Source organism: Musa acuminata, chromosome BXJ3-7, assembly GCF_036884655.1.
Source record: "Musa acuminata AAA Group cultivar baxijiao chromosome BXJ3-7, Cavendish_Baxijiao_AAA, whole genome shotgun sequence".
NCBI lineage: Eukaryota > Viridiplantae > Streptophyta > Magnoliopsida > Zingiberales > Musaceae > Musa > Musa acuminata.
Genome location: NC_088355.1, coordinates 33,943,631 through 33,967,295, shown reverse-complemented (window position 1 = coordinate 33,967,295; position 23,665 = coordinate 33,943,631). Strand labels below are relative to the sequence as shown.

General features: G+C 38.6%; 1 protein-coding gene and 1 long non-coding RNA gene across 5 annotated transcripts in view; one reads left to right on the top strand and one right to left on the bottom strand.

Annotated features, from left to right (window-relative positions):
- The window catches only part of LOC103992112 (uncharacterized), a 34,726-nt gene extending 26,243 nt beyond the window's left edge, over window positions 1-8,483 (bottom strand). For both annotated transcript variants that reach the window (XM_065159968.1, XM_065159969.1), the window contains exons 1-3: window positions 8,291-8,483; window positions 7,912-8,068; window positions 5,056-5,197 (exon numbers count right to left, since the gene is read on the bottom strand). In XM_065159968.1, coding sequence (XP_065016040.1) covers window positions 5,056-5,197; window positions 7,912-8,028 — 259 coding nt within the window. In that variant the 5' untranslated portion in view covers window positions 8,029-8,068; window positions 8,291-8,483. The remainder of the gene's footprint in view (window positions 1-5,055; window positions 5,198-7,911; window positions 8,069-8,290) is intronic.
- A 1,364-nt stretch (window positions 8,484-9,847) lies between these two features.
- LOC135643244 (uncharacterized) lies at window positions 9,848-22,534 on the top strand. 3 transcript variants are annotated; one of them, XR_010498180.1, is made up of 5 exons: window positions 9,848-9,992; window positions 19,636-19,998; window positions 20,637-21,010; window positions 22,135-22,223; window positions 22,323-22,534. It is a non-coding gene; the product is annotated as an uncharacterized LOC135643244 (long non-coding RNA). The 3 variants fall into 3 exon arrangements; XR_010498179.1 differs by having other exon boundaries at window positions 22,135-22,534; XR_010498181.1 differs by lacking the exons at window positions 19,636-19,998; window positions 20,637-21,010.
- The last annotated feature ends 1,131 nt before the right edge of the window (window positions 22,535-23,665 follow it).

The following is a 23,665-nucleotide window of genomic DNA, read 5'->3' as shown; positions in this document are numbered from 1 at the left end:
TCGTAAATGCAGCTTGTTTTTGCATTATTTATGAGTTTAAGCTATTTGGCTCATCATTAGGCCTAAACCTAGAATCAAATCAATCCAAAAATATCCAGTTAAAACAGTAAAAGGAATTAATTTTTTGTAATAAATGACCCAAAAACAAATGAGTTTAAATTTGACCCACCTATTGCCTAGGTAATGAGGAAATATGAACAAATTGATTATCAATTATCAATCTGATGGTGGAAGCATACCACTTCTGATGTAAGATGACTACAAATCATGCATCATTTATGTAATACAAGATGAAGATGAAAATTCTGCAGGAAAATATGGCTAACAAAAGAAAATGGTTTCCAACTAAAGTACAAGATTTTTGTTCAAATACATCAGCCAACTAAAACACAAGTTACAATAGAACAAAGCAGGAATTAATTAGACAAGTTGCTGGAGGTAAGAGTTCCATGCTGTTCTCTAAATTAAGCTAGTGATCATAGTTCATGACATCAGTGAATCTGAGACAATATGCATGATCTATATCAATTTTGTATAATCCTGATCTGAATTCAGTCAAGCTTCAGCCTTATTATCAAATAATGGTCTAAATTAGTTTGACATTGGCCAATTATAGCACAAACTAAAAATAATAAAGAAGAAAAGATGAGGGGAGGATTGGAGGAGGTCGATGGTTGTTTTAGTTGGTATACCACTCGAGAGGAACGAGAAGCAGAGGAAGAGGAAAGACAAAGAAAACCTATAGTTATGTCCACGAATAGAGCAACATATCATTACTATCAAATTTATTGCTAGCTACAACTATCACCTTTGCAACATTAAGAGAGCAGACCAAGTACTTATTAACCTCTTAAAGAAAACCATCAAAAATAAGGGAGATGTCATGGACTTTGGCTATGACAGGTGCTAGTCTTGCTGCAGGATTGCTGCATTGATAAGGAAGAGAGTTTGATATCACATCCAGATCAGTGATTGCAAAAGGCGCTCGGGCGCTCGCCTAGGCGCTCGGGCGAGGCGAGGCGAGGCCCGAGCGCCTCGCTAATGTCCCAGGCGACGCGCTTCAAACAGGCGCCGCCTGGGCGCTCGCCCGAGCCCAGGCGCTGGGCGCTTCGGGCGAGCGCCTGGGTAAACCAAGGCGACCGAACCAGAATTTTAGGTCTGGTTCGATCCTGGTTCGGTTGTTAGTTGGTTCAATCGAACCAACTAAACCGATATAACCCCAACCCTAACCCTAACCCTAACCCAACACTAACCTACTGTCGCTGCCGCTCTCGATCCCGATCCCGATCCCGATCCCGATCCCGATCGCGATCTCGTCGCTCGCTGCCGCTGTCGCTGCTCGCGCCTCCCGCGAGCCCTCTCGCTGCTCGCGCCTCCTGCGAGCCCTCCCGCTGCTCGCGCCTCCCGCGAGCCCTCTCGCTGCTCGCGTCTCCTGCAAGCCTTCCCGCTGCTCGCGCCTCCCTCGAGCACTCCCGCTGCTCACGCCTCCCGCTGCTCGCACCTCCCGCGAGCCCTCTCGCCTCCCGCGAGCCTTCCCGCTGCTCGCGCCTCCCTCGAGGCCTCACGCTGCTCGCGCCTTCCGCTCCCTTTCCCTTTCCCTCCGCTCGCAACTGCTTCCTCGTTTCTCCATCAGGCTCAGTATACTCTTAATATTAAGTTTATTTGAATTTTGAAATGATTAATTTTCTGTTAATAGATTAATAATATATTATTTTGATTTTAATGTTGTTAATTTTTATTTATTTAAAATTATTGTTATAATTATATTATATATTTTTATAATTTAGATAATTTTAAATAATTATATTATATATTTTTATAATTATATTATATATTTTTATAATTTAGCGCCTCGCTTTGCTAGGGCGAGCGCCTAGCGCCTCGGGCGTTTGTGGACCTTGGCGCCTTTTGGCGCCTATCGCTTTTTAAATCACTGATCCAGATAATCGATTATAGAGCCACGAACAATTGCTCATCTCCATAATCAGGAATTTAGAGAGGTGAGGCAGAAGTGTATAGAAGGCTGGACAAAGAAGCAACAGGATACTTATGGAACTTCATCAGAATATTTCTTTCATTGGAATGTGACCTATTTCAAGGAATGAGATTTCACCCAATTCGGTATGGTATTGCCAATACTTACTAGTCCAAATGCCGACCGGCACATGGATCAGCTTAATTTCAAGCAATTCATGTGTCATACATGGATTGCCGAGCATTAAGCCCAGTAAAATGAACAGTAAAGATTGTGAACTGGGCTTACCATCTTATTCAGGTCTCATAACAGGCCTGGACCGATCAGTAAGCCTAGCCCTTTTAAAATTTTAAAAATAAAAAATAAAATCTAAATTAAAACCTTAAGTTATCTCATGTGTTCTACTCTATGCCCATGTTCGCATCCTCCATTGCCCGCACGGTTTGCCTACTACTGCTTCCTTTTCTTCTTCCACCTCCTCTTATTCTTCCTCCATCTTCTTCCTATGCTTCCTCATCCTTTTTCCTCCCCTCCTCTCCCTCCCCCAACAATTCGTCACATGTTCAGGCCGCCTACCTACCAGCACACATGACACCATAATGCACCATAATACAAACCTTCATGTATTCCATTGCATAGAAGGTTACGCTACAATTAATCCATGGATCCTACAAAGCAAGGAGCAATAAAGATCCATATACAAAAATATTGATCATATCTATCAGTATAGCAATTGGGTCCATGTTATGAATAGGACTCCTAAGGGAGCTACTCCTTTTCAAGTGAAAGTGTAGCGCCTTGAAGAGATACTTATTATAAAACCAACTAAACTAAACTAGCTTCTCTGTTGAAATAGTAAAATAAACATCCAACCATGAGCATTAGAGGTTGTCATAGATAAACGACTATGTGGCTAATCTTTCTACAGCCTCCCAGCCCCACTGTCACCTACGGTGGCCCCTTTCCTCCACTATCCGCCGCCATCACTCCGCCAAGTGATGCCGCCGCTGTTGCCTCGCTTCCTCATCTTTTTTTCCTTCTTCTCTTCCTCTTAGTCTTCCCTCTTCTTGGTATCATGGTACATATTGGCCTACCATGTGTGTATATGCTGATACCAACTAGAACCTTCTGGTTGGGGCATTGACCGGCATGGGTCCAGTACCCGAAATTGAAAACCTTTACTAAAACTATGTTAATGCATCAATTTCTAGGATTTTCTTAGCCAAAAAGTTGCTATCCTCCCTGTTCATCCACCTAAACAAAACCCCAATACTAATGTTAAGGGAAGAAGGATCAGTGGTCCCTTATAACAGAACTAAGCATTCAGATAATCCTCATGGGTAAAAATGGGGGCTAGCAGCTGCTTGTTTTGACCCAAAGAGCTAGTCTCCACATGACTTAATTGTCCCTTCCTCTTTGGGTCTTCTTATAGTCCTAAAAAGCACAGCTTCCAAAAGGATATTTGCTTTGTTCCCTAATCAAGTTAGGTGCTACTATGTGATCAGATTTCCTTTGTTTCATACCCCATAAAGGACTCCTGACTCAGGTTCATAACCTTCTCAAACTTCCCAAATAAGTCCAGTTGTTGTCCTGATTAAGACAAAGCCAGATCTGTTGTCAGTAGAAATGGCTACTATGCAGCCCTCTTGACAAGGCCTTCGTGCAGCCCCGTTATGACCAACATACACTTGCCTTGACAAACATACAACACACCCTTGCCTTGACAAATATATTTTGTTCCTGGTCATTGTCTTGGTCAAGTTTGATCTGCGTCATCACAGCCAAGCTCCCCAACGCCTTTTCATCAACTGACTAATAGAGTGATTCATTTGACAAATGCTTACCTCTATAGTTAGCTCTAAGATGTTTGAACTTCTCAAAACTCTATAGATATAAAAAGAAATGGTACTCTGCTTGGACCGAAACAACTTTTAGTAAGAGTTCATCATGACTTTTTTTGTTCAATAACAATTAAAGTGGAACAAGCTAGGAACAACGTGCACATGTCTATAATACAACGTTTAAGCAGTATGACATCTAGACTCTAAAGTCAAGCATACTGGCTATGCCATATCCTAACTTCCTGGGGTGCTTCCCCTAACTTAAAAACCCGACTCTAAAAAAAAGTAAGAAAAATAATGTACTATTAGACCTCAACTCTAAAGTGAAACTTCAAATTACTTTCTAATGACAATAGTCATCGTGGCATTGCTTATTATGTGATTTTGTAAATATGTGTAATCGTCTCCTACATTTCCAAAGATCAGCTAGTTAAGAATCTAAAAAATAAAGCTCACAACATACTTTTAGACCAAATTCTGAAGCTAATCGATTTTGTACATATAATAGTTGATGTGGTCTTCTTATCTATGTTGTGATTTTGTAAAGACAATGTGTAAAACAGACCACCTAGAACTCTGCTATTCATGTCTATGCACAGGTAGCAAGCTAATTAAAATGATATGATTAAAAAAGATTATGTATAAAAGTGGATCAATAGAAAATTCTTTTGCAATTTGTGTGTTGCTGAAAAGAACACAATGAACATCCTAATAATAACATAAAAATATTGTTCCAAAAACAATTACAATTTTATCTATTTAACCGTCTGATTAGTTCTGACATAAAGAAAGAATTTTAGAAAACATCATGCTATGGTCATAATATTTTTGTATCAGAATGACCAAAACATTGTCATAATTCATAAACTTTATTTTCTCAACTGAATTTTACATAGGAAGAATGATTCAAACTAAATTTAGCCACATGTTTCTCACACAAGATTTCAGATTCCACATCCAAGACTTTATAAATACATAATTAATTTATCTAGGTACTTCAATCAACCTTTCCTTTGGCAATAGATTCATGCCTTGGCTTAATTAAGATTTCAGTCTCATTAAACTTTTTTTTGTTTTATTAAAAATTTAACTCATATCTTGCTCCCAATACAAAATTAACTTTCTCATCTTGGTCATATTTTATTTCCATATTTATTCCTAGTTATGAGTAGATAGCTCAAAGAACAGCAAAAGCACTGCCAAAATATAAACAGAATTTCTACAAGGACAAAAGGATACCTTGAGGGGGCTCCTTCACTCTTCCGTAGCGTCTGGTGTTTCTACTCTGAGTGACATAATCATTTCTCACTGATTGGGAATATCGATTCAGTCCATCCTCTCGGTTTTCTCTTTTCAACTTCTGGCGTCTTTCTTCACGCTCCTGTTCAGTAAGAGAATATAAGATCAGCATATTAAAATTTTATAACCTTCAAGCAGATAATTGTGAAACAAGTCTGCCAAAAGCTGGAGGCACCCAACCAATTTGACACATAGAAAACTATAAATAGGTGTACCCATGAGAAATAAAGTCGAACCACCAAAGACTTATATATCCTAGAGGACCTACACCACCCTGCCTAAAACTAAATTGTCTGCTCAGGCACTTATTAAAGCAATATGTACAAAAGGACACCAGAGAGTGTTCTTAGGCAAAGCAAGCAAGAAAAAAAACTATGCTTAAGACACTTTTAAGTTAAAAGGTTAGATCTTCAGTAAGCCCAACCAAAAAAGTGGTCTTACAGCTGGAAAATTATATTAGACGTTCAATAAATTGTAGCAAACTAAAGTTAAATATCTATGACAGCATAGTGAACACTGAACCTACACATGGATACTCATCTAGTCTAAAAATATGTCCTGCATTGTCTACATAACAGTTCAACAAACATGCTAGAAACCAACAAGGGAATCCATGTAAAACTACTCACATAAAATACATTTTTGCAACAACATTAGCATGGTGGCTTATCTTAGATACTAACAACTATTATAGTTTAGCCTCTTTTTCCTTCTTTCTCCTGTTATCTTGTGTACTATTTTATTTACTACAACTAAAAGAACTTTCTTTGACCTATTGCTAATTAATCAAGCTTGGCAAGTCTCATATTGCTCAATTAGATGCAAAGAAAAGGATAGAGAAAAGTATTCCACTGGAACTTCTCTTCCATAAAACCAATTCGATTGTTTAGGACTTCAGGAAAAGGAATTCGAATCTTTTTCCCTTTTCCTTTTCAGTGTCTGGAATTCAAGCAAAAGTTCCTTTTATTTAAGAGACCACAAAAAAATTGCAGAAAACAGGTTTAGGCAAAGTTTTATTTTCATTTTCTGGAGAAAATATCTGAAAAATAAAGAACTTTTTTTCCTAAAAATCTAGAAAATAGTTTAAAAAAAATTCAGCTTTACAACCAGAAGCTCCCTTAAGGAAAAAAACCCATGAACCTTTCCTTGAACCATCCTTTAAGGAAAACAGAAACCAGATATATGATATTCTGATATTCTACAGCTATTATCCAAACTTCAGAAAAGAACACAACCATTCATTAACAGGAAGACTCTTGTGGCTTATATAAAAGCCTTTATTCAGCATTATGTTAGACGGGCTTTAACACTTACCAAACTAGCCCTTTTCTCTCTTTTTTCTTTTTTTGCTTGACTTTCTATCCTTTTATGAAGGAAGATAACTTTTGAAGTCAAGTTACGGGCTTTTATCAGTAGTTCAAAGATTATAAAATATTATTCATATTTTTGTGAATATTAAAATGGAAGAGCGAGGTCGGTTGAGACTTGAGAATACAGGAGAGGGTTTTCTTTAAAATGAATGCCAACATGAATATTTACCCAAAATAATGACCAACAATTGCAAACAGATAAAGCAAAACGATAAGAAAATATAGTCAGTTAGATATAGAGCTTAGTAGCACGAACCATGCATAAAACCAAATGCTTCATAGAAATACTTATATTCACAACCATGGAGCCTATTTAAAATTATAATCTGTCTACCCTGAACCAAATTTAGTATGTTAAGCATTATACCGGCTTTCTCCCTAACAGAACATTTAAATATCAAGATTATAGTTTTCTACTTTACCAATATTTGCTGATGAAATGAACAAAAATATACAATCAAAGATTACTTCCCGTTTTGGATCTTCTTCTCCTAAGGAAATACAACTCTTTTGCATCTAATAAAAGAAAATAACATACACACATATAAAGATATGTATATACACATATAAACACATTTTGCAAACACCTCCTGCTCTTATCCTTTTAAACCTTGCAACATCTTCAAGCTGAGACCACATACCCATATCCACAGCCACTGCAAGCAAAGATCTAGAGTAGGTTGGAATTTTATACAAAAGCCAACAACCCTATAAATGATGGATAAGTGTGAAGTTTTAGAGCCAGCATAGATGAGTGTCATCTCAAATTCCTCATTCCTTGCCTCCTTTTTTTATTGTTCCATGATAGGTATCTATCCTTGTACATTCCACCATTGTACATTCCTAACTGATACATAAAAGTTAGAAATATTGTAATGATACATAAAATATTAAGATAATATCAACTGTCACACTGGCTAACAGGAGCTACAAATAAGTTAGTTTACAAAAACTAAAGTTCTTAGAATAACTCAAATCTAACTACTACCATACTAACAGGATCTACAGATAAGTTAGCTGAGAAAAACTTTGAAAAAAAACTTAAATCTGAAATCTAATTTTCAAACTCAATGACAAACCAGCTAGAGTAAGAAAAGGCTCTTCCCACAAGTTTAAAAGAGTTTGAAAAAAGACAGATATGCTTTACAACAGAAAACATCTCCTTTATACCAGAAAAAAAAAACAATACAATTTGGACTTTGATTGTGAACTGAACTACACAATATAATTTGCATGTATATATGTATAATTAGGCAATTAGCAAAGGAAAGAAGAAAATTAACAATCGCCCCTGCCAAAATAGAACAATTCTACCATCAACAAAGGAACAAAGACAGAACATCACAATCAACTACAACAATCATAATAATTGGCAGCAAGTAAGAAGCTACATGACGCAATATAAGTAAAGAGGAAAGGTACATACCCGACGCATTGTGGCAACGGCAGACTCCACGATTTCTTCATGTATGATTTCACCCTCAAAATGTTCCTCAAAAGGTTGCTCATCTTCTTCAGGCAACGGCGACGCATTTAAATCCATAGAAATAGACCATAAAACATCCACCTTTCTGGGTTATCGCCTATCAAGAATGAAAGCTTCGCTAACAGATGGACAACAGAGCAAATCATTCTGCTAACGGAACAGTTAATTTGCGATGACATGCACAGAAAACCCACTAAACAACAAGAAAGGCAGCAGAGAAACAAACGAATTGAACAAAAGCCCATCGGCAAGAAGAGGAAAAACATGCAGAAAGGAAGAAAGAAAGAGGAAGCAACGAAAGAAGGAAAGTTAAAGACACCCGTTAGGCAGCTGACGACGGAGAATCCGGCTGGGTGGGTCGATCGGAGCACCTGTCTCCTTGCAGGCAAAAGAATCTACAGGACCGAGCAATCGCAGAATTTGGTCGATCAGACGCTTTGCCCTCCGGTCGCTCGCTCGCTCGCTCGCTGAGCCCGAAGACACGACGACCGTGAAAAGCCCTAATTTTGTCGCTAAAAGGCCCGATACCGGTTCGTTCGGGCATTAAAAGATGAGTAAAACGAACCCCCCAACCAAATCGGCCCGGGCCCAATATAGGTTCGAATACGACCGTCGCCCGTTCCGGTCTGGCCCGCAATGAATCGAAGTATAAGAACGTGTTACGTTTATTATCGAAATGATAATTATTTACGGTCAATCGAAACTTAGTATAATAAAATAATAATAATATACCAAATAAGCATGTCTCATGAGCATAGTGAAATATTTTCTACTAATAAATTTAAACCTTTAAAATTGATAAGTGTTATATAATGAATGGTGGTGCAGTTCCATTTAAGTCGAAATTTCATAATTATTATTTTTTTCATCTAATATAAATAAATATTGACTCGAGTCTCAAACAAATATATAAAGCATGCCGATGGCACAAGTTTTATAGGATGATCAAACTTTTATTAAATAATTTAATTTTTAATAAGATTATTTAGTCCCACATTAGTTGAGGAGTATAGAAATCAAGGGCGCATAACTCCGTTAGATCTCTCTAATCTTTAAAAAGTAATTTTTGAATTCAAATACTTTGAAATGATAAAACAATTTATCACTTAGGTACAATGATGCTGAACCACCGTTAAAAATATTGTCTTGATCGAACAAAACATTATCTCACATATAATGCTTGAATAATGCTATTTATGATAATAAAAAACCAAAACATTCTTCATATGCACCTAAAATAATAAATAAAATCCAAAACATCAACGCAATCGATCAGATATGGTGCCAATGCTTGCAGTCAGTGTCTAATTTAATCAAATAAAGTGGAAAAAAAAACTCAGATGATAAGTTAAATTATTATGATCTATCGAGCAAATTGATCCGTAACGATCAATCCCATCGGTCATAGTCCAGTAATAGTTCTACGTAACGAACTACATCTAATTTCATTCATGTATAGATTTTTTTCGTTGATTTGATTCATTTCATCATACATGATATTATTAGTCGAAACGTCAAGCTTAAATTTATGATATGACATCATAATATTTGTTATATGAGGTAGAAAACATTAATAATTATAGTACAAGGAAACAACATCTCAGTTAACTATGGCTCGACGTCGTATTAGTGGTATCTGTAAATATACGTGGCTTATTCCAAATAAACTCCAATTCATCAGTTAAGAATCGCCCTTGATATCCGTACATCTCGATCATCCTACGTGGCAGCTTCAAAACATCCCATTAGTTATACAAATATTATTATATATTAACTTTTGTGGATTTTGATTTATTTAAATATATAGTATAAATTATATATAATTAAATATATAATTATTAACGATTCGTTCTTGGGTCTAAAACCCTAACGGAGGAATCAAATCTCACGAGGAAACATTCGAAGTCGAGCGACTCTCTCCTAAGAAATGTAATCAACAGTGGTTGATGATTGGTGATCGGCAATCGACAATGGCTGATGATGGCAATCGACGACCGACAAGCATCATCTCCCCTTCGATGGTACTCCTCTCTCCATCTGTTCCCTCTTCGCCGTTTCACAATTGGACGGTTTAGTATATTGTGATTGCCCTGTTTGCTATTTACTATGTTTTCCCTCTCAAGACATGCAGTATTAAAGCGATTTCTGAAGAAAACTTATTAATGTGTTGTAGTGGCCCATGCATGCGTTGTTGTGCAGGAATTTGCAGTAATTTATTTGCTTCACGATCAGATTAGTTATTTTGCTTCTGTTGATTTGTCGATGGATTAATCTCCTTATTGGAAAGATGTCTGCATTCAATTCAGAACCAATGGGTTGTTTTATTATCTTCCGCAAATGGCTGTTGATGTTATTCTTATTTGGTTCTGTTTTGCTTCTTAATTATGCATCTTCGTGTTTTGATAATTATGTTTGACGTGAATCGTGTAAAGCTATAATGTGTTTTTAAGCTCAAATGCTCCTTGCCGTGAATTCTCTTTGCTGTTTCTTAGCTTCTTTGATTTAGTGTCTAAGCATTTCACCGATTGTTCATGAGGGCGCTAAATGCTCATTTTGGCAACCATTTATCATTTATTTTGGTTATATGGTCGGCAGGATGACCTACATGGTTTATTAAGATAAATCTCAAACGGGGCAGAGAAGGATTAAAAAAAGAAGAGAGTCAGACCTTGAATGGTCTATATTTGGTTTAACAATGTTTGGTTCTCAACAATTATCTGTGGTTGCAGATCACCCTCCAAATGTTTGACTAAATGCATTATTGCAGTTGGATTTCAAACTCAGGTGGTAGTGTATGCCTCTGCTTTTTTTTTTTCTTCTCCCCGGTGCAGTGAAGTGCCTTTTCACAAACAACTTTTTCGGGAAGTTGCGATAGTATTTTCTTTGACCCAGAAAAGCACTACCTTTCTTCCAATTGTATATGATACCAACATCAAGGCTGTTGAAATTGAATGTATGTTCAGATGTTCGATTGGCCATCATGATTCACCCACAAACAAGGAAAAGAGTTTGCATCCTGATCTACCAAATGAAATATTTACATCTGGAACAGTGGTACATTCCTGTACCAAGTATAAAGCTGCTGAATATTCTCTATGGACCATTTTCAATCTTAGACATTATTATGATAGGAGAATGGTACACCTTTCAATAATTTATGCTCTAGCTTGATCTCTCTGTGAACTAGTCTAAATAGTACCGAAAGATATTGATAGGTGCAAAACCAACCCACTTTTGTAACTCGAGGACAAGGCTTTGAGACTTAAATTATTTGGTTTCGTTTCTTTAAAAAAGAAAAACAGAAGGCTTGACCCAAAAAATATATCAGGGCCATTTGTTTCATAATGAAAATCAATATGATTTTTCTTTCAGTTGTAGATCTGTGGAACAAAACTAGTTGACTTTGGTGAATAGAACATAAAATAATACAATAGGAAAAGAGTGAGAAATCTGTACATACGAAGCACGCACATGGACATGGCGACATGTCATTTAAAAAAAACATGATACGGACACAATGAGGACACATGCGTATATATATATATATATATATATATATATATATATATATACACACACACATTTTGCAGTTTACTCAAATTGTTATATTTTAACAATTTAATCAGAAGAAGTACAAAAACCAGATTAACAAAAATAAAAAGATACAATATGTTAACAATTTAGTAAGTTAGATTTGAAAAACTAAAAAAATTAAAATAGGTTAACAATTTAATAAGTAGTAAAAAAACCCAGATTAAAAAACTACAAAATAAAAAATAAAAAAGGTTAATAGTATGTTAATAATCAAAATAGGTGTTTTAAAGTGGTATAAAATCTAAACAAAGTTACTAATTTACCTTGCGATGCGTTGAGGAAGAAGCTTTGTTGGATGCCGTTGAGGAAGATTTTTCGTCGGACACCATGGAAGTTGTTGCATGATGGCTGCTGGGTAATGGTGGATGTAGGTGAGGCACTCGGGGCAAAGGGCTCGATGGCATGCGGTAGTAGAGGGGCACCCGAGGCGGGCGCCTGAGAGCGCACGATGGTTGCTAGGTCGCAAGTGGGGCACTTTAGGTGAAGGGCTCGATAGCATGATGATAGCACATGACGGCAGAGGGGTGCTCGAGCTGGATAGCCTAAGAACGCGCAATGATCGTTGGGTTGCAAGTGGGGCGCTCAAGGTCGAGGGCTTTGCTTCATCAAGGAAGAAGGGTTTGCTTCGTTGTGAAATCTCTAGTTTGCTTAGGAGTCGGAGCAGCTACGACCGGTGGGTGGTGGTGGTTTGCGAGGCACTTCGGCTGGGGGCAGAGGCTTCGCCGGTAAGGAAGAAGGGATTGGTCGGGGCAGGACGAAGGTAGTATTTAATGCTAATGATCTATTCATATAAGGTAAGAAAACCTACACTCGAACATTGTATCCAATCAAATTAATTTTTTTTTTAAAAAGATGTGGCTGTATACGTGTTTGACACATGTATGACTGTGTTGGTAACGAATCTGTGTTCAACACGTTGTCACGAATGGTCATCCTGCACCCGCAACATCTTCGTTCAACGAGTCGTTCGTCATTTTTGCGTGCTTGTACAGATACTTAGCAACATGTTTTATCTTGGTTTTGTGTGTGTTTGCTTTGAAAATGTAAGCAAGAACAGTTCGCAGCGTTGTAGTGTGACCACTCACCACGCTGGACAAACTACCCCAAAATGGCTCCATTTTCACGTGTTGTGGCCAGTTTTCTGCAGACCATGGTGCAGCGCAAAACGTCAACCATCTCAGACCCCTGGAATCCCCCGAGTGGCACAGGGGTGGATGGGGCTTCGGGGTAATGTCGGGCATTGATCGGTTTTCACAAGTTCGCATGTTAAGTTGATGGAAACTTGCCAACGTGCCTGACACCCTATGAGTAGTCGTTTGTGGACTTTGGATTGTTCATTTTGTATTTTAAAGTCCGTGTTTTCTCCTTCCTCTCTTTTTTCTCTTGCACACCAAGTGTTTGTTGAATTGCTTATAGAGCTGCCTCTTCGTGAGGTGTCGGGACTTGTCCGCCGCTTGCTTTCGAACTAATCAACTTGCTCTTTTTACAGGTCCTACGGGACCTGAGCAAGGTTGCAACTAGGCTAACCCTTTGCAGGCGAATAACACAAGGGCACTTCATGACTTAGGCAATCCCAGCTAAGTCCGAGAAGTTGACGCAAAGGTGCTTTACGACTTAGGCAACTCCAACTAAGTCCATGACTTTGCCGCAAGAGTGCCTCACAACTTAGGCAATTTCAGTTAAGTCTGTGACATTGTGGTATCAGAGTGGATAAGCAACTCGAGCAGACAGCATAATCTCACCATAGCGAAGCATCATGGCGAATCAAGCAAGATGGGGCAAACCGGACCATTGCCCCAAGTAGCTTAGGTGGGATGCAAGTGCAAACTCGCTCTCATGCTATTGGAGCCGCTTAGGAGGAGTGTGATAGCGAATAAGACGAGCAAGAAGTTGGCTATTCTCCACGAGCAGAGGAGGCATAATTTAGAGCGCCAACCGGGAAAAGAAGCCATAAGGAGAAACTTACAGCTGTGGAAACTCACCTTGATGTTCTTGAAGCGAACTTGGAGGAACTCTACTAAGGCCAACGAAGGCTTCTTGGGGTAGAGAGCTCATAAAAAGAAGCTAAATCTCGGATCGACTAGGTTGAGTCCCTAGTCGATCGACTAACGGAAGACACCAAAGACTCCGTGTAACCTCTGCATGAAGTCGTGGTGGAACTCACGTCCAGGGTGATATTACTCACAATGGCTCTTAATGTGAGAGGGAACAACACCCGTGTTACTCCACCATAAAACTTAGGGGGGTGTCAGGGATGCTAAAGAGCTCGAAAATTTCCTGTTTGACATGAAACAAACTTTCGAGTTACGAGGCCCGATTCTGAATATACCAAAATTTCAATAGCAATCATGTATCTAAATGAGATGCAAAACTTTGGTGGCAAACACGTTGGGAAGAGATCCAATAGGGTCGGTGTTGAATTGACACATGTGAGGACTTAAAGCGGGAGTTGAGAACACGGTTCTTACTCAAGAACACGAAGTTCGTCGCAAGAAGGAAGCTGAGATAACACTACCTAAATACTTCCATTCGGGACTATATGAAGCAATTTTCTGCATTGATGCTAGACATACAGGACATGTCCGAGAAGGATAAGCTATTCAGCTTCCTCGATGGCCTGAAGCTATGGGCACAATAGGAACTACATCAAAGGAATGTCACCGATGTGATCGCCCACCTAAATATTCTCGAGGGACAATAGAAAGGCTTCCTGACTTTGTTTCCTCAGAGAACTTGGGGAGGAAGAAACAATCTTCAGGAAATCACCCACCTAAATATTCTCGAAGGAATGAGTTCAGGGAAAAACAAAAGAAAAAGAGTTCCCACAAAGGACCAAGCTCAAAAAGCAAAGCCCCTAAACCTGACGAATGCTTCTTGTGTGGAGGATCACACATAGTGACGGAGTGCCCACAAAAACAAGCATTTAATGCTTTAACAGCTTCAATCCATTCCCCCCAAATGAGACAAGGGCAAGGCCATCACCCTTAGTTCGAGTAGTTCAGAATCCAACAATAATTATGAGGAGTCGCAAGGACCTTGGATGGGAGTAATGCGTTTGTTGAATACATTGCAGGATCAAGTAGGGGAGAACATGAAGACGAAGCCACAGAAGGCAAGGAGCAATGAGCTGATGTATGTAGACATCAAGCTAATTGGCTGAACAACCCATGCAATGGTGGACATGGGCGCTACCCACAATTTCATCGTCGACCGAGAAGTAAGACGACTTGGGCTAAACTTGGAGAAGAACCTAAGTCAGATGAAGGCAGTGAACTTGGAGGCTAAGTGGATCTCCGGGTTGGCAAAGGCGGTGCCCATCAAGATCGCGACATGGAGTGAAAGCAAAATCATGATGATGGTGCCACTGGACAACTTCCAAGTGATTCTCAGAATGGAGTTCATGTATGTGACAAAGTCGGTGCCAATGCTATTTCTAAACTCCTTATGCCTACTAGGAGGTGATGACCCCTATGTGGTTCATGTTTCTCAAGGAAGAATCAAGGATCCACAATGGATATCAGTCTTACAATTGAAGAAGGGGGTATGAAAAGGTGAATTAACTTTTGTGGCCGTTGTAAAGCTGGAGTCAATTGACGGGGAGACCATTCATGAACTTACTGTGGTGGCAAACGTTTTGAAAGAGTTCACAGATGTCATGTCACCTGAGTTGCCAAAAGCTCTACCGCCACGCAGAGGTGTGGATCATCACATCAAGTTGGAGCCGGGAGTGAAGCCTCCAACGAGACTACCATACTGCATGGCCCCTCCCGATTTACAAAGCTCAAGAAGTAGTTAAATGAATTGTTAAGCGGTGGTCTCATCTACGGTTCCGAAGCTTATGGAGCTCCAAACCTCCTCCAAAAGAAACAAAATGGGAACCTCCAATTATGCGTTGAATATCGGGCCCTAAATAATGTGACGGTGAAGAACAAGTATCTCATCTCGCTCATCACGAACTTGTTCGACCAACTGGGCCAAGTAAAGTATTTCTCTAAACTCGACATTCAGTCGAGATATGGCAGGTGCGCATCGCTGAAGGCGACGAAGCGAAGACTAAAGACTACCTATGTGATCGGGTATAGAGTATTCGAGTTCTTGGTGATGCCTTTCGGCTTAACTAATGCTCCGACCATATTTTGCACTCTCATGAACCAACTTTTCAAGGAGTAGTTGGACAAGTTTGTTGTCGTCTACTGAGACAATATCGTTGTTTACAGCCAAACACTTGAAGAGCATGTTGAGCACCTTCGAACAACTTTCAAGGTTCTTAGGGAGAATATTTTGTTTGTGAAAAGGGAGAAGTGCTACTTTGCTAGACGGAGATTTTATTCTTGGGGCACCAAATCAGTGATAGTTCTATTCAAATGGACAAATCAAAGGTGCAATCTATGGTGAAATTGCGAGCCCCAAAGAAGGTACCGAAGCTGAGATCCTTCCTCGGTTTCGTCAACTATTATTGGCGCTTCATAGCTGGTATTTGAAGTGCGTAGCTCTACTGACGGAGTTGCCGAAGAGGGAGCAGCCTTGGCATTGGTCTAATAATTGCGAAGCGGCATTCCAAGAATTAAAGGTTGCTGTGTTGGAAGAACCAGTACTCATATTGTCGGACTATAGGAAGCCCTTCGAAGTCCATACAGATGCTTTATACTTAACTATTGGCGGAGTACTCATGCAAGAGTGTTGCCCGGTGGCCTACGAGAGTTGCAAGCTCAATGAGACCGAGTGGCAATATCCGGTGCATGAAAAGGAGATGACAACGGTGGTCCACTGTCTATGAGTTTGGCGGCACTACCTTCTCAGATTACGATTTATGCTAAGGACGGACAACATTGCATTTATTTCAAAACTCAAAAGAAACTCTCCCTAAAGCAAGCACGATGGCAGGACTTCCTAGTTGAGTTTGATATGGCAATGGAGTATAAGCCCGGAAGAGCAAATGTCATGGCCGATGCATTGAGCTGGAAAGTGGAGTTAGTGAATGCCATGCAATTGGAAGGCGGAGGCCAAGCAAGTCATTTGCACTCCAACTTCCTTTCCAAGATTAGGGACGGATTATGCAGTGATCCTCAAGCAGTAACCTTAATGCAACTAATCAAAGAGGGAAAGACACGATGATTTTGGGTCTAGGAGGGGTTCATCTACACCAAAGGGAATAGAATTTATGTTCCTCGAGCGGATAATTTGAGGCGTGAACTCTTGATAGTGTGTCACAATTCCCTTTGGGCTGAACATTCGAGCATTCATCGAACGTTGGCTCTTGTGGAGAGGGTCTTTTATTGGCCAAAGATGGGGACTGATGTGAAGGAATATGTTCGAACATGCCTTACTTACCAACAAGATAGAGTAGCGAAAGCCGGTGAGATTTTTGGAGCCGTTGCCTGTACCAAAAAGGCCATGGGAGAGCATTTCCTTGGACTTCATATTAAGTTTGTCGGTAGTAGAGGGACTCAGATCGATACTCATAGTGGTCGATCAGTTTTCAATGCTACATTCATTGCTGCACCCCTACACTGTTCAACAGAGGATGTGGCCAAGTTGATGATGAAGAATATGGTGAAGTATTAGGGAGTTTCTCATAATATCATCAGTGTTCGAGATGCATGTTTCTTTGGATAATTTTGGATCGAGCTATTCAAATTGTTATGGTCTAAGTTATACTTCTCCACAAGCCTCCACCCCTAAATGGATGATCAAATTGAAAAAATAAATTTGCTCATTGAGCAATATCTTCAGCACTACGTGAGTTCTAACCAAAGAGATCGGGTAAAGCAGTTAGGCATAGTTCAATTCTCCTACAACTTACAACGGAGCTCTGCATCTAACAAAAGCCCCTTCGAGATCATTACGGGACAACTGTCGTTAACTCCTCGCACCTTGGCGATTGGTTCTACTGGAAGTAGCTCGTCAGCATATCACTTTGCAATGGAATAGCACCGAAATGCAGATATTGCATGGGCTTACTTGGAGAAGGCGGCCAAAAAGATGAAGAAGTGGGCAGACTTGAGAAGGCCATAGGAGTTTAAAGTTGGTGACTTAGTGTTGGTGAAGCTCCAACTAGCATCGCTCCAATTCTTTTGGCATAAAGTACACAAGAGATTAGTGTGCAAGTATGTAGGACCCTTCCTAATTATCAACAGAGTAGGCAATGTCTCCTACAAGTTGTAGCTGTTAACGTGGCTTAAAATTCACAATGTCTTCCACGTAAGTAACTTGAAAGCCTACTACTCAGATCCGTAAGATGCTTCCCAAAGTGTTCCAACTAGCAGAGCCTCCTAGGAGAAGCGAGTTGAAACCATTTTAGCGAATCGCAAGACAAAGCTACCTAACAGAGCGAAGCTACCGAATACTTGGTGAAGTGGCAAAAGCTTCCTCGAACAGAAACCAGTTGAGAGCCTAAAGATGCCCTAAGACACGAAGAAGCAATCATTAAAGCCTACCAGTAAGTGTCGACGAGGGTGTTGACAGTTTAAGTGGGGGAGAATATCACGAACGTTCGTTGCGCACCCGTAACATCTTCGTTGAACGAGTCGTTTGTCACTTTTGCGTGCTTATATAGATGCTTAGCAGTAAGTTTTGCGTTGGTTTTGTGTGTTTTTGCTTGGAAAAAGTAAGAAAGAATAGTTCGCAACGCTACAGTGCGACCGCTCATCATGCCAGGCAAAACTGCCCCAAAATGGCTGTGTTTTCGCATGTTGCGACTTGTTTTCTATAAACCGTGGTGTGGTGTGAAACGTCAACCATCTCAGACCCCCAAAACCCCTTGGGTGGCACAGGGGTAGATGAGGCTTTAGGGTAGTGTTGGGTGTTGATCGGTTTTCACAAGTTCGCATATTAAGTTGACAGGATCTTGTCATCATGCCTGATACCCGATGAGCAGTCGTTTGTGGACTTGCTACTGTTCATTTTACGTTCTAAAGTCCTTGTTTTCTTCTTTCTCTCTTTTCTCTCTTGTACATCAAGTGTTTGCTGAATTGCTTGTAAAGCTGCCCTTTTCGCGAGATGTCAGGACTTGTCCATCGCTCGCTTTTGAGCTAATCAACTTGCTCCTTTTGCAGGTTCTATGGGACCTGGGTGCTTCATGACTTAGACAATCTCAGATAAGTCCGAAAAGTTGGCGCAATAGTACTTCATAACTTAGGCAACTCCAGCTAAATTCGTGACTTTACCACAAGGGTGCCTCACGACTAGGCAATTTCAGCTAAGTCCATGATAACTTATTGGACACGGTACATCACACGTGTCGAACACAATATGCCACCCAAACCATCATGTTTGTGCTTCCCAGTTGTATATATTTGTACAGTATTAAAATATTTGTTGGACACGGTACACTACGCAAACCATCCTGTCCATGCTTTCCAGCTTTATATAACTGTACAGTATTAAAATAGCCTTAATCAATCTGATGCTCATCTTTTATGGATTTAGTTTGTACTCTATGATATAAAGAGGAGGAACCATAGTAGACAACTGCCTCAAAGCAAAGCACAGTGAAACATTGTGATGGAAGTGGTTCAGTGAGCACAAAAAGTTGATCCTTGACGTGCTTGTGACAGATTTGTAACTGGTGTTTGATGACTTAAAAATTGGCATTTGAGGAGAAATACTTTGCTGTGTGGAGAATAAGTGCAGCACATATTTTTATCCTATGGTGTTTAATTGTAAGTAGTGCTTGATGATTCATAACCTGATGCTTTATCCAGTAGGCCTTAACAAAATTCCTTGATTGTTTACATTTGTTTTGGTTTGGAACTTATTATATTCGGAAGGCTTATGCAAGTCTGACAATGGATCATAAAGCTCTAATTATTATTATTTTTTTTAAAAAGCAAACTCTTGCATTTTATGTGGAGTGCTCTAACTACATATTGATGTGTAATGCAACTAGTTATATGCAAGTTATTTCTTCCTATTAATTTCCTATACAAAACATTTTCTTTTTCCTTTTAATAAATAATTGTTTAAATTTTTTCTAAATTGAAAAATGATTTTTCACTTTTATTTCCTTGATATTGTTTAGTGTGTGTTTCATGTGATTCTCTGATCTGTGCTCAGTTGTTGTTGCTTCAGACATATCTTATGCTTAGAAGGGGAGGAGGAACATGACATCTCTTACTCCAGGGGTACTAATAGTGGTTCTGAAGAACTTAACTACTGACATAAAAATATGTAGAGAATACTGGTCAGTGCTTCTTCAAGTAATCAACATTGTGCCTGCTTTGTCTGGCTCGGAGCTTTAGCCAGACCATGGTTTCTTCATAAAGATCTCCGATCATTCACATTCCACATTTGTTTCATTATCTAAAGATGACAATGACCTGAGCTTAATGAACAAGCTTTAGCTTTTGGGCAATTCATCTATATTTACAAAGAAGAGTTGTGGATGCCATCCCATGGGACTCTCCTCCTGCTAGCCTAATCAACCCTGGGAAGGTAATTGACAATATTATAAATCACTTCCATAGAGTTCTAGTTGGCATAGAAGTTTATAGAAAAGTCTTATTTAGGAGAAGGAGCTCTTCTATCGGTACACGTATGAGTAATTAACAAAATTTAAAAGTTGGAAAGTCCAAAAAATGAAAAAGGAACTCATGTCGACAATTTAATTTTCTTTCGTTCTTAATTTTTGATCAAGCATTAAATGTTCAGTTAGACAGCAAGATTTGTGTTAAATCATGCTAGAACATGCCACTTTTTGACTATTTTTATACCATGTCTAGGTTAATTTTTAATTACTTTCAGCTGACACTGTGGATTTTAAATTAGAAACATGGAAGTCTCTTATCAACATGCTAGTGGGATAAACTTAGAGCATCGACAAATCTTTCTCTTAAAGTAATTTCTTATGAGTGATATCTATTTTTCTATCTTTAGCAAAAGTTTGTTTATTCTCACATCTGGACCCTTGTCTTCAATGCCCTGGTACATGTATATCTTTCCTTCACTTCTTTGTTGGTGTCTTTCAGGGAAAAGTCTTGCCTCTTAGATAGTTCCATTGCAATTTCTCCTTAAGTGTAATATAGTTTTTCTGTCATGAAACTTAAGTTACTTCTTCATTGTTTTCTAAACAGGGAATGGTTGAAAGAAAAGAAATAGCTTTTCTAGTAGCAGCTGAGGCCCAAATAGAAGCCACTGCAACTGAGACATTTAGCTGACCCCATTATACAAATAATATTCACCTCTCTTAAGGGAGATTCAGGAATTAGTTATCACCCTCAGCACTTTCTTTAGGGTCTCAATTGAAGGCAGTTTAATAAGATCCATAACTGTTCACTTTTAAAATGTCAGGAATGGGAAATCTTTCTCCTGTTACATGAATCAAATATTTCATTTCAAGACTGGTGCAGCAGCAACTGGAAATGATGCAAGTTTTATTTGTTTCTGTTGCAACTAGAAAGACAATTTTCAACTCTATGCTGTTTCAGTTGCATTGCAGCTGTAAATGGTACGGTCATATTTTGTTTCTTGATACGTGAATTTTTTGTACAACATATACTATATTTGATCCCGCTTTTGGGGTCTTAGTTGTAGCTGTAATACCACTCTGATTTTCTATAGATAGATTCGACTTATTTGTAGGTTATAACTCACAAAGTTAACTCACTGTCTATTTTTGTTCCATTGTGTTTATCTTGGAGGTTGTGTATCACTTTCATTCTTGGGCATCCTATTTTATATTTTTTTATTATCAGCCTAATGCTCGCATCCTATTTTATATTATCTATTGTCGATCTAATGATTTGTTTTTATATAATTGTGTAATTGTGACCACATGTAGGATAAAAAAAGAACATAGAAGAATGTGCTGAAGAATGAAGATGTAAAATTTCATTTTTATATCTTTCATGTAGGATGCAAAGATGATGTTTTTTTTTTATGATATGATGTAGATTTTGTGGTTGTACTAACTCTAATATTGACTTTTGGACAAAATGATGTGGATTTTTTTTAATTGAAATTTTAGTATAATTTTAAAATTATTTAAATTGATAGATTGTCAAAAAAAATATTATTGAGAGGATAATAATGTTATTTTTGTTGACAGTTTGTCACTAACATTATTTTCATCTTAATTTGTGTTAAGTGTTCAAGTATTTGTCACTAAAACTCTTGCCACTAAAGTCTGAGTGATGATTGAAACTTTTTTATCATGGCATTTAGTGATAGAATCATTAATCACCAAATATTGTTGCATATATTATTTCATCAATTTATTTATTTTTAATAACATAATTTAAATGCATTAGTCACAAAAATAAGTCGTCACTAAATTCCATAATTTAGTGACAAGTGTATCTTTTCTAGTCACTAAAACTTTTAACCAAGGGGTTTAGATGGGTGAAAGTTGATGATAGTTTACATTGTCACTAGATTGTTATAATGCATTGCCTTTATCGATCAATTGCATTTGCACATCATATAACTTAGTAAGTATTTCTCTCTTGATCTTTTCGTTCATGTGTACTTGGCATGCATGTATCTTAATTTTTTTAAAATTTCATTGTGTTCATATCGTGTCAGCTTCTTGGCTATCTAATCTAAGACTACTTTTTGGCCAAGAGCAAGCAGTATAAGAAGAAGATGAGAAAGGGAAGATGAAGATGAGAAAGGGAAGAAAGCCTCCATAATCCTTCTCCAACAACAACTGAGATCAACAAGTAAGGATTACTCTTCTTTCAACCAACTTATGATAGAATTCTACAACACAGAACCATCATAAAATCAACAACTTTATCGTCCAACTTCATCTTTGTCAGAATCAACTCCTGCCCTTAGCAAAGAAGGGTGTTGTTAGGATTGGTGAGAGGAGAAAAAATAAAGAACCAACAACAAGCGTTTTGTTGTGATCTGTTCATATTTCTGGTGCCAGAACTTCTGAGCGATTATCGCCCGAGAATTTTTTTTGTTTTAATTCTCTATTTTAAGTACTTTAAATTCATGATATGAGTAGATTAATTCTCCTTTCTAAGTTGTATTTATTGTAGCAAAAGTATAACTCCGTCATCAACTGGATGAATGGATGGATCATTAAAATTGAACCCATACGGATCATCATGCACCTTACTGCTAATAAGGATTAAGAGAGAGAGAGAGAGGAAGGTGGAGTGTTTGGTGGCAATGGGGGCGTGATGGGAGCCTTTTGACTGTAGTTTAATGCAAGAGGGGGGCAATGGAGGCGGAACATCCCCATATAGTTGTGCGGCATTGTGGTATCGAATACTGCAATGCTTTCCCATGGAAATAATGAGTTTGACCACTAGTCTTAGGTTATGAAAATTGTTAATTAAGGTAATTATTATTCGAGTATCATGCGACAACGTTCAACTCTTCTTCGACAAAAGATTACCATATGAAGAACTTCAGTTCCAGATTTGTATGAATCAGGTGATCATGATGATGTGATGATACTACTGTATGGCTCCTGATTAATTAGCAGGAATTGCTTGATGCTAATTGCAGATCCAACAAGGTTAACATTAGGTTGGTGATGGAAGATTATATGGATAGGTACGTCTCCAATTACTACTGCACTCCTTTATGAATAAAAGGGACAAAAAGAAATACCACCTTTCTTGCATTTATTTGGTAGTAGTATTCGGATTAATTTTGGCTTTTATGTGGTAAGTAGTAGCTTGTGGGTTGAGAAAGGGAATTGGTGATTGGTTTGACATGAGAAAGCTACCCAGTACTGCTAAGTTGGCATTCAACATTGCGAGGAAAATGTTGCATGCAAAGAATAGTTATTGTTCATATCATGTTTTTTCTCTGTGCTGTCTTCCGAGGTACAGATCTTTAGCCGGGAAAGCAGGGGCTATCTATCATTTGGGTTTTTCTTGTTCGTATGTTCTCTCTTACCATCCACAAGAGAATAAACCACCTATAATAGTGGGTAGATGATGTCCGGTGAATTATCATATCTCGAGAGAAAAAAGAAGGAACGGGAGCCTCTTATTGTTTGACACAAACAAAGACCGATTCTGTAAGTAATAAGGATCATCCAAAAACAAAACATACTTGAAGATTTAGCTGCACTGTATATTCTCATCACATTCTTCTGAGAATTCATTTAGAACCCACCCAATAGAATTAAACATTTTGA